The 12,303-nt window shown below is 43.1% G+C and overlaps 1 protein-coding gene across 1 annotated transcript in view; it reads right to left on the bottom strand.

The window, feature by feature from the left end:
• LONP2 (lon peptidase 2, peroxisomal) overlaps positions 1 to 12,303 on the bottom strand; it is a gene marked incomplete at its 5' end in the record, with an annotated part of 171,883 nt that overhangs the window by 141,964 nt on the left and 17,616 nt on the right. The window contains 2 exons of the mRNA XM_082270039.1: positions 10,609 to 10,703; positions 10,792 to 10,967. Coding sequence (XP_082126165.1) covers positions 10,609 to 10,703; positions 10,792 to 10,967 — 271 coding nt within the window. The remainder of the gene's footprint in view (positions 1 to 10,608; positions 10,704 to 10,791; positions 10,968 to 12,303) is intronic.

Raw genomic sequence — 12,303 nt, 5'->3', positions numbered from 1 at the left:
GGTTTGAAGCCGACAGTCGGCTTTCCGTCGGTACCGACCGATGCGGCTCGGGAGCCGCTCGATCGGTACCCGGGGGGGCGGCAGGGAACATCCCCCCCCCCTCCCGCCACCTTCCGTGGCTTTGCTCAGGGCTCCCGTCCCACCGGGAGCCCCGAGCACCCAGCCGGCACGTCCGCCAGCTGGATGGAGTCCCGATGAATGCCGGAAACGGCTTCGATCGGGTCTCCGGTGACGTAACCCTGAGACGGCGTCCATGACGTCACATCCGGGTTACTGTGCTGCAAAAGGCGGCAAATTGCCGTTTTCGGCGTTTTGCATACAGGGAAGTGTAGTGGAGGGGTCGAGGGTCTTTTAGACCCTCGATCCCTCCATAAAGAGTACCTGTCACTACATATTGGTGTCACAAGGGATGTTTACATTGCTTGTGACAGCAATAAAAGTAATCAGATTTTTTATTTTTTTTTTAAAAACTTTAATAAAGATAAAAAAAAAAAATAAAATAAATGGGAAAAAAAAATAAAAATTTAGCCGCCCCCGTCACCGTTAGCTCGCGCACAAAAAAAAACGTATACGGAAGTCAAGCCGCGAATGAAATCGCTGTTCAAACCCCACATGTGAGGTATCGCCGCGATCGTCAGAGCGTGGGCAATAATTAAAAAAAAAGAGCTACACTCTAACTCAAAACTGGTAACCGTTAAATAAATTTAAAGCATCGCAGATTGAGATCTCTATTGACCGTAGTTTGTCGCGATCCCACGGGCGGGGGGCGCAATTTTAAACCGTAACCTGTTGGGTATCTATTTACTCGGCATGACATCATCTTTCACAATATACAAAAAAAATGGGCTAACTTTACTGTTTAGCATTTATTAGTGAAATGTGATTTTTCAAAATTTTTCCAAAAAAATGGCGCTTTAAAAACCGCTGCGCAAATACCGCGTGATAAAAAATATTGCAATGACCGACATTTTATTCTCCAGAGTCTTTGCTAAAAAAATATATATAATGTTTGGGGGTTCTAAGTAGTTTTCTAGGAAAAAATACTGGTTTTAACGCGTGAACAAAAAGTGTCCGAAATAGGGCTGGGGCTTAAGTGGTTAAAAAAAAAACACCAAAAATGACAAAAATCTTTCCCTTAGTTAGTAAACGCGATAACTTTTGCGCAAACCAATCAAAATACGCTTTTTTGCAAAATTGACGCTCTTTTTTTGTTTATAGCGCATGATCAAAAAAAAAAAAAAAAAAAATCGCACAGGTGATCAAATACCACCAAAAGAAAGCTCTGTTTGTGGGAAAAAAAGGACGTCAAATTTGTTTAGGTACAGCGTCGCACGGCCGCGCAATTGTCCGTTAAAGTCACGCAGTAAAAAAAAAAAAAATAATAAAAAAAACCCTGGTCAGGAAGGGGGTAAAATCTTCCGGGGCGTAAGTGGTTAAAAGCATTCAAAAACGCCAAGTTTGGCTGTTTTGAATGTTGTCATTTTTTTAAATCTGGCGCTGAGTACCCCGAAGTGAGGTCATGACATCACTTCCGGGTTTTTGCATGGAGACCCAATCAGAGCCGAATGTGGCTTTGCCCGGGTCTCCCCGTAGAAGGCGGCGGGGAGTGACGTCCCCTTCCGCTCCTTGTAATGACAGCCGAGCAGCTTCTCAGCCGCATCGGTTGTCATTACATGACAGCCGACCGTCGGCTATGGACGCCGGTACCAGGGTGATGCCTCTAGCTGCAGGCATCACTCCGGTACAGCACTTTCCCAAAATATCGGCAATATCGGTCACCTTGGTAGCCGATTCCAATATATCGGGGAAAGTGCATGTCTGCCCTCGATATATTGGCTTTGCCGATAAATCGGTCGATCCCTATTAGTTTTGATCTCATATTATATGGTTTTTGATAAATCTAAAGAGAAAATTGTACAAGAAGATTGAACATGAATAGCCAGCCTTAGGCTGTACGTAAATACCCAACATGCTTAGTTTTTAAAATATCATGGCTCTTCTAATACAACAATTATCTAAGATCAGTTTCTCAACCTTTTTTTTTCTTCAGGGGTGGCAACCCGATCTAAAAAGGTCTACAAATTGTAAATATTACTTATGAATGGGAAACTTGAGCCTGGGACAATGCCCACAACCACCTTGATGAAATTAACCCCATCGCGCCAAAGTGCAAAACAATTCTTAATGCCCAATTTGGCAACTTTGACATGCGTTAGTAAAACCGTACATAATCCTTTACAACTACTTTGTGCATCCAGGTGGATTATGCCATGTTTTTTTTTTTCCAGGAAAAATTGGGCTTTCCTTTGGTAGTAAATGGTAATATATATCTCCTGCTTTTTTTTTTTTTTTTTTTTCGAAGGAAAACTGGCCCAAAATAATAATAAAAACTGAAAAAAAAAAAAGATTTTTTATTTTTTTTCTAAAAACTAAAATGTAGCTGTATATTTCTTACTACTGCCAAAACCTACCACCAAAGAACAACCCAAAATAAATTGTCTTGATCCTGACGATTGCAGCGATACCACATATGTGTACAGTATGTTAGTAGTTGTTTGTACCTGTAGCACAGCCCAGAAACAATCATGAACATTTTGCTTTATTTTTTTTTTTTTTTCTATTCTAACTAAAAACACACTGACATTAATACGATTTAAAAAAAAAAAAAATCCCGTCCAAAAAATACTGACCCTGACCCAAACACTAACCCTAGGGCTGACCTTGATCTAGTTTTTTTTTTTTGTTTTCTACACACACCTTTATTTTTTTTTTATCTCCACAAGGAGAGAGAAAGATACAATGTATTTGTCTCATCCATTCACAGAGATCAAAGACACAGGGGCGGGCTTCACAGTGACTGATCACCGTGATAGCCAATCAGAGGCTATCACAGCGATCAGGTGACCAGGAATCGAACGTTCCAGGTCCTGATTGTTAGAACAGGGTACGGGGCTCTCGGTGATATCCCGGTCTGTATTGGGAGTGCGCCGTGTGGTGAGATCCCAGCACAAAAGGGAAATACGCAAATATGCGGCCTCACTGCAAAAAGCCTAGTCCAGTGAGGTCGCATATTTGCGTACGGCCGGCGTGAAGAGGTTAAAGTGGTATTAAAGATTCGGCATAAAAAAATAACATGCATGTTATACTTATAGCATCTTGAAAAAAAGTATTTATACCTCTTGAAATTTTCCACAGCTTCCAATACCATCTATAGGGACCACTGGTTTAGATGCTTATGGGCCCTTTCACACGGGCGTTCCGTATGTCCGTATATCATCCTATTTTTTTGCGGGTGATAACGGACATAATGAATGTCAATGGCATTGCTGATGTCAGCGGATGACTATCCGCTGACATCCGATTTTTGTCCTTTCAGTTCTGCTCCGTTTTTTGGAACGGAACAGAACCCTATTTTTTCTTCTGTTTAAAAAACGTAAACGACGGTAAATCGGATGTCAGCGCTGTCATCCGCTGTCATCCGCAATTGCATTGACATACATTATGTCCGTATATCACCCACAAACGGATGGGATGATATGTGGACATACAGATCGGATGACACAAGTGTCATCCGTGTCCGTTAAAAAAAAAAAAAAAAAGTGCCGGAGCGGATCGCAATACGGTCCGCTCCGTGTGAAAGAGCCCTTAAAGTGGTTGTATACTCCTGAAAAAAAAGAAAAACCCCTGCAGGACAAAGGCATAATGAGCTAGTATGCATCACATATTAGCTCATTATGAAATACTTACCTTAGAACGAAGCCCCGACACGGTCGTCTGGACAACGCTGAGGGTGCCGACATGCTCCCTCGGTGTCTCTTCCTGGTTCGGCGGCTCCGGCGCTGTGATTTTCACTTTCCAGGCAAAAGCCGGCAAGGAGCTCTGAAGATCCGCCGGACCTTCAGACCGCATGCGCCGCTGATGTCAGCAGCTGCATACAGGTTAAATACCTCCTAAACCATGCAGGTTTAGGAGGTATTAATTGTACCTACAGGTATCCCTTATTACAGGCTTACCTGTAGGTACAAACAGTAAAGGGGGTTTACAACCACTTTCAGACTTTGGTCAGCGGGAATGGAAATTTTCCTGACATCAGTGGGAACAAACATCGCCACATTTGACATTAGGGGGAAGAATAGTGCCCCATTGTTGGTATCACTAACAGAATAGTGCCCCATTGTTGGTATCACTAACAGAATAGTGCCCCATTGTTGGTATCACTAACAGAATAGTGCCCCATTGTTGGTATCACTAACAGAATAGTGCCCCATTGTTGGTATTAACAGAATAGTGCCCCATTGTTGGTATCAGTGGGAGACTAGTGCCACGTAATGTGAGGAATACTCACTTAAAAGGCAAGCAAAGGGCCGCATTTGCCCCGAAGGGCCACAATTTGGAGACCACTGCTGTAGGCGAAAGAGGTCTATACTTACCTATTCCTTGGGTAAAAGTCAGATAGTGGAGTATACTACCGCTTTAAGGGCTTTGAGTAAAAAGTGGATATTACTAAGTTTAGTGGACAATATCATGTATCATGGAACAGTGTTGAGCCTCTCATTTGCATATTATATTTTTTACCATCTAGCTAAGCATGTGTAGCTCTGTAGGGCTTCCCATGGGAAGCAGACGATGTCTCAGTCCAGAGTTCATACTGCTACGGTACTGCCAGAGTTGGCCGCATTCCTGAAACAACAGCTGCTGCGATAGCCAACATAAGATAGCAGGACGGAAAGTTTTGAAAGTAAAAAATCATTTTCATGGGGAACAGACTGTAAAAACACAGACAGGAGCAAAAAGGCAATGAACTCTTAAAACCGACGAGATCCTATCAACCCCCCCCAGCAGACACAAGGAGCAGATCTGTCATATAGAAAAACATCTGCATCTGCAGGTAGTGGATCTGAGACTATAAAATGTGTGTATGTAATGATTTAACAGAAAAAACACAAATACATCAGCTGCGGCTAGATAGCGATGGTTACATGAACTAAGGGAGTAATTGGAAAGAATTACTGACTCAAACAAAAAGTCCCCAAGCTGCCAGGTCTGTGACCGTTCTATAAAAAGTGTGCTGATCAGTGTAGACCCACGCTCCTGAAGAAGTCAATGATCTGTGACCGTTCTATAAAAAGTGTGCTGATCAGTGTAGACCCACGCTCCTGAAGAAGTCAATGATCTGTGACCGTTCTATAAAAAGTGTGCTGATCAGTGTAGACCCACACTCCTGAAGAAGTCAATGATCTGTGATCGTTCTATAAAAAGTGTGCTGATCACTGAAAAAGTTAATGATAAGATGTGTAGGGATTGGCTATTGACGCTGCTGATCTGTCAGGTCTGGGGAACACCGCTTTGTTCTGGTTACATGGCCATATCTGTATGCTCTTTAGACCCTGTTTACATTTTCAAGTTTTAATTTGCATTGTAAAGAAGGAAAAAAAAAAAACACGTGTCATAAGGATCATATTCAATAAAGCTGTTCAGATCTCTGTGGTGCACTGTGCTGTGGTTTAACCACTTCTGGACCGGAAGGATTTGCCCCCTTAAATGACCAGGCCATTTTTTGCGATTCGGCACTGCGTTATTGTAACGGAAAATTGCGCGGTTGTGCGACGCTGTACCCAAATACTATTGGTGTCCTTTTTTCCCCACAAATAGAGCTTTCTTTTGGTGGTATTTGATCACCTCTGCGGTTGTTAGATTTTGCGCTATAAACAAAAAAAGAGCGACAATTTGGGGGGAAAAAAAAAAGCCATATTTTTTATATTCCGCTATGAAACATTCCCAATAAAACATTTTTAAAAAATGTATTTTTTTATCATTTTAGGCCAATTTGTATTCTGCTACATATTTCTGGTAAAAAAAAAAATCCCAAAAAGCGTATTTTAATTGGTTTGCACAAAAGTTATAACGTTTACAAACTAAAGGTATAGACTTTTGAACAATTTTTTTTTTTTATTAGTAATGGCGGCGATCTGTGAATTTTAGCGGGGACTGCAACATTGCGGCGGACAGACCGGACCCCTGACATTTTTGACACTTTTTGGGGACCAGTGACACTAATACAGTAATCAGTGCTAAATAATATGCACTGTTCCTGTATAAATTACACTGGCAGGGAAGGGGTTAATACTGGGGGTGATCAAAGGGGTTAAATGTATGCCTGTATGCTTACTGACTGTGTGTGTGTGTGTGTGTGTGTGTGTGTGTGTGCGCGTGTGTGTGTGTGGGGGGGGGGGGGGGGGGCGGGCTCTGTGACAGGCACAGAGAGATCTGGGTTGTAGCTTAGCTGAAACCGCTGATCTCTCCCTGCCTGTCTGACAGAAGATCTGCCTGCTTTGTTTACATAAGCAGGCAGGGCTTCTCTCGGTTTCCCGGACGATCGCGGGAGGGCAGGGGCAATCGGCGCTGCTCCTCCCACGGCCCGCTGTTGCGGTTTGGGCTGCACGCGCGCACCGCAGAAACCACATGCACTCACACGTGACTGGACGCAGCCGAGCATACATATACACACATATACACACAGTATATAGAAATGTGTTTAGGCCATTTACCCCCCTTCATGACCAGGTCATTTTTTGCTTTTTGGCACTGCGCTACTTTGACAATTACGCGATCATGCAACACTGTACACAAATAAAATTTAAATATTTTTTTTCCTACTAATAGAGCTTTTCTTTGGTGGTATTTGATCACCACTAAGTTTTTTTATTTTTTTGTGCTATAAATAAAAACAACCCAAAAATGTTGAAAAAAAATATATATATTTTTTTAAATTCTGCTATAAAATATATCTAATAAAAATTAAAAAATAAATCTAATTTCTTCCTAAATATAGGCAATATGTATTCTGCAACATATTTCTGGTAAAAAAAAAAAAATACCAATAAGCGTATGTTGATTGGTTTGCATGAAAGTTTTAGCGTCTACAAACCGGTATACTGGATTTTTAATTTTTTTTATGCTAATAATGGTGGCGATCAGCGACTTATAGCGGAACTGCGATAGTATGGCTAGCAGCCTGTCACTGACCCTTTTCGGGAACCAGTGAAACTAATACAGTGATTAGTGCTAAAAATATACACAGTTACTGTACTAATGACACTGGCTGGAAAGGCGTAAACATGTAGGGCAATCAAAGGGTTAAATGTGTGCCTAACCAGTGTTTATGTGTGTACTGTGAGTTGCTTTTACTAATACAGATACAGAAGACAGAATAGAGCTCTGTCAATCTAAACAATACAGAGCTCTGTTGTGTCAGTGGGGATGTGCTGCTTTTTGATTCCCTGCAAAGCACATGACTGACAGAACAGAGCTCTGTATTGTTTACATTGACAGAGCTCTATCCCGTCTTCCTCCTCACCAATCCGTGGGTGCTGACGGTCATCCATTGGCCGGTACCCGCTGATCAGCTTGTGCTGTGACTACCTTCTACCCGGAAAAGCAGAATCACATATATAAACATGTGATTCTGCGCAGCCGGCCGGCACTGTAGCAGTAAGGTCCGGGTCACACTTATGCGATGCGGGAAGGCTGCGAATCCGCATCCTGTTCACGCATCGCACACGCACCCCCGGCAGTTCACACTGCCATATGCGATACGCTGGGGGTGTCAATGTAATCTTAACGACACCCCCAGTTTGATCGCATATCGCAGTGCGATCTTGCAGTTCGCACAGGATCGGATTGCACAAGTGTGAACCGCTGTGCGATCCGATCCTGATGCGGCTTCCAAAAAGGGTCCCTGTGCGTGTTTGCTGCGGCTGCGGTGTAAATTTATCCATACAAACTGTATGGCTAAACTCGCACCGCACAGCCGATCGCATGTAATGAAGGAGCAGTGCGCTCCGACATTACATGCGAACCCGGCACTCGCACAAGTGTGAACCGGGGCACAAGCTACAGTGCGTGGTCTGAAAGAGGTTAATAATAAAAAATGATTTGAATTAGGAAAAAAAAAAAAAAATCCTGTATGCTGGCATTTTTCATTATTACTCAATATGAAAAAAAAAAACTTAATTTTACTTCACATCATTGCGTTTAATAAACCTTGTATATTAATAAGTTGATATGTGCTGCGTTCCTTTTTTTGGGGGCATCTTACGCTTGGCTAGCAATGCTTGAAAAGTATCTTTTATTTGTTGTTGGGACATTTGTGGTGCTCTGTTTATTACATTTCATTATAGTTCTGGAGTTCTTAACAAATGATAAAAACATATTTGTAATTGAAAAGAGATGAAAATCTATCTCATGGAATCGTGTGTGGCTGCACAGGTCGCACGCAGCTAAGACTGGCCAGAAATTAAACCTGCAGCTGTTAACCACTTGAGTTCCAGAAGGTTTACCCTCCTTCATGACCAGGCCATTTTTTGTGATACGGCACTGTGTTATTTTAACTGACCATTGCGCGGTTGTGCGACGCTGCACCCAAATACAAATGATGTCCTTTTTTTCCCCACAAAACTGAGCTTTCTTTTGATGGTATCTGATCACCTCTGTGGTTTTTATTTTTTGCACTATAAACAAAAAAAGAACGACATTTTGGGGAAAAAAAATAAATAACAATATTTCTTTAACTTTCTGCTATAAAACGTATCCAACAAAAAAAAATGAAAAAATCTCATCAATTTAGGCCAATTTGTATTCTGCTACATATTTTTGGTAAAAAAAAATCCCAATAAGCTTATATTGATTGTTTTGCGCAAAGAGTCTACAACTATGGGATAGTTTTACGGAAGTTTTTTTAATTAAATTTTTTTTTTTACTAGTAATGGTGGCGATCAGCGACTTATAGCGGTACTTTGACATTGCAGCGGACAAAATCGGACACTTTTTTGGGGAACCAGTGACACCAATACAGTGATCAGTGCTAACAATATGCACTGTCACTGTACTAATGACACTGGCAGGGAAGGAGTTAACACCAGGGGCGATCAAAGGTGTTAAATGTTACCCTAGGGAGTTATTAACTGTGGGGGATGTGTTTTTGCTTTGAGAAGGCAGAGATCCATGTTCCTGCTTAGCAGAAACACAAAATCTCTACCTCCCTTACTAAGGCCCCTTTCACACGGGCTTCCTATCCGATAGTCAGTTTTCAGGCGGACCGGATCGGATGCTCCATGCAGCCCTATGGAGTGGCGGATGTCAGCGGAGACATCTCCGCTGACCTCCGCTGCTATCTGATCCATCCGTCTGGAGCAGGGATTCCCAAACTACGGCCCTCCAGTTGTTCAGGAACTACAATTCCCATCATGCCAAGTCATGTCTGTGAATGTCAGAGTTTTACAATGCCTCATGGGATGTGTAGTTCTGCAACAGCTGCAGGGCCGTAGTTTGGGAATCCCTGGTCTGGAGGATCGGATGAGAACGGACAGGCGGTCTATTCTCATCCGATCTCCCCATAGGAGGAGAGCGGGGATCTGACAGCAAAGTCTCTGCACACAGAGCGGAAACGGAGTTGTCATCCACTTGCTCAGCAGGGATTGGCAGATCAATCCCTGCTGAGCAGAACGAACTCCGTTGGGCACACCGCCCGTGTGAAAGGGGCCTAACAGAACAGGAATCTGCCTTGTTTACATAGGCATTGGCTCCCGCTTTGTCCAATCCGGAAGTGCAGACTCACGTATCTGTACGTAATTCTGCACAAAGGAGCTGCCGCTCCGCAGTAAATTTTCATGGGGTAGTAGGCAAGTTAAAGTAGATCTGTATTAATAGAGGAACTCCAGGATTTCAACAACCTTGATGTCTTGGTAGATCTAAATCCCAACAACCAAAATATCATATTAGCTTTTAACATGTTACAATAATTTCAAAACGTTTTAATCGTAATCGGAACTGTTCGTCAAAAGAATCCCTAGTGGCGCTTAGAGCCGGTTCACACTTAGGCGATCCGACTTTGGGGGGGGCGACCTGTGAAGTCGCGTGCACCGCGACGTTGGCACGACTTGCAGAGACTTCACATAATGGAAGTCTATGCAAGTCGCTCTCAGGTCGCCCCAAAGTAGTACAGGACCCTTTTTCTAAGTCGGAGCGACTTGTGTCGCTCCTATTAGAACGGGTCCTGTACTACTCAATGGACCGCGACATACCGCGACTTGTCAGGCTGACAAGTCGCCTGACAAGTCGCGCTAGTCTGAATGGGCTCTTATTGTGCCAATCTGATTGTCTTGTACCCTTCTTGTTTATTGTTGAAAAACGAATAAAAATTGTCAGTAAAAAAAAAAATCTCTGGTCATCCTGCTATGAAGGTATTTGTTCTGGTACTTCCTGTTGTTTCTTAATTAAATTCCTGCGATGTTACCCTGTCACATGTGCCCCTGCTGGAGACTACAAGCGGCCAAGCAAACACACACTGCACAGGCATGGACCACTGTTGTCGCTATCAAGAAGCTGGTCCAGAAAAATTATATGCAGCCAACATTAGAGCGCAAGTTTGTAGAGAGGAAGTGTCAGAAATAGGCTGAAGGAGATCAGCAGCACATAGATACAAAAAGGATAAAAACAAGGTTTAAACAGTATATTAAAAAAAAAAGTAAATTGTTTATATTAAACAATGCTTTGGCAGAAAAGAGTAACTTAAATCTGTGTCTCCCAGCATGCTTTTTCAGAACCTACCTCTAGTGCTTTTGCTCCAGGGCAGCTCAGACATCAATTCAAGGTAGTTCCTGGTTAGGGCATACTCAGGCATGGACTGTGGCATCTTCTTCAGCCTGGGGGAACAAGATAAAACACAAAAAACATGAAACACTGTAGTTAGAGGTGTGGTGTTCCACACGGAATGTCCCCTTAATGTCCTACCTTTTCATTTCCTTCATGCAGACCTTCAGCGCTTGTTCCGGCATGTTACAAGACTTCACCTTTTTTTCCAACATTATGATGTCATCTGAATCGTCGTCATCATCATCAGCATTTTCCAGGGAAAAGCCTTTACCCGAGATCCCGCCGAGTTTCTTCAGAGGGCGAATGGCTACCACCTAGAGAACATGGAGGCAACTCAGACTTTATCAATGAACAAAGACAACACTGCTCAGGCTAGTCAAAGTCCATGATTCAAGATGGGTGCTGAACCTCGGCTCTCCTCAAGGAGAAGCATAAAAGAAGAAAAATGGTCGCACACCACCACACAATCCAATGAAGAAAAGTTCCTTTATTCAGATAAGCGGTACAAGATACAGCAGGGTAGGCCAGTATATGTAAGTTATACGATCAGCAAGAGGTCTAAGTGGTTGTAAACCCTCATATATATATATATATATATATATATATATATATATATATATATACCCAGTGAAGTGATTGGTCTCAGGTTATACACAGAGATTAAATAAATCCCCCTACATAAGTTGTACCTGTTTATCCATAGCCATCTTCCCCCTACATCAAATTTAAAGTGTAGAATTTACACAGAATCTCTGAAAAGCAGGGGTTGGAGAGCTGAAGATACATCAGTGAGGAGAGATCTGAGAGCTGATTGGAGGGAAGGGACATACCCCCCTTCACACAGGAACAGAGCTGAGGCTGTCAGTCAGCAGGAGGTCCCTGCCTGTCACCTTTTTATCTCTTGGTGTCAGGAAAACTTGTCCGTAGTGACACATGCAGATAGCAGAGGAAGGAGGCAGCAGACAGAAGTGACACTTAATACTTTGGATTGAGACAAGTACACACTAAAGAGGGATATGCTTTGTTTATATTTCATGTCTGAGGTTTACAACCACTTCAAGCCGCTCAAACATGGGTCAGCTTAATTATTTTCTGTGCAACCAGCAGGATGAACAAAAAAAACTGACCTGATCCCCCCCCATCCACACATTTGAAAAGGATGGGGGAACCCCGGGAAACCCCCCCGCTGTGTCATTGTATTCTGACAGCAGGGAGGCTTCCCCGCCATCAGAATACACAGGTTGCCTATGGCACTGATCAAGCAAAAATTTACTGACAGGGCGGTTGAACAGAAGTCGATCGGTAGCTTGAAATCTGTTCAACCACAGTGGCCATACATGGATCGAAGTTCAGTCGGTTCCTACTCAACTGGCAAAATTATGATTCATGTATGGCCAGCTTTAGGGTCCTTTCACACCTGTCCGTTCCACCAACGGACTCCGTTCTGCTCAACGGGGGATCGATCCGCCTTTTCCTGCTGAGCAGGCGGTTGACAGCTCCGTCTCCGCTCTGTGTGCGGAGATGGAGTTGTCAGATCCCCGCTGTCCTCTATGGGGAGATCGGATGAGAACGGTCCGCCTGTCCGTTCTCATCCAATTAGATCTGCCAGACAGATGGAAAATAGGGTTTCTATCCGTCCAGATTTGACGG

This window comes from Pelophylax lessonae (genome assembly GCF_965119305.1).
Source record: "Pelophylax lessonae genome assembly, chromosome: 10".
Taxonomy (NCBI): Eukaryota; Metazoa; Chordata; class Amphibia; order Anura; family Ranidae; genus Pelophylax; species Pelophylax lessonae.
This window is presented reverse-complemented; position numbering and strand designations above follow the sequence as displayed.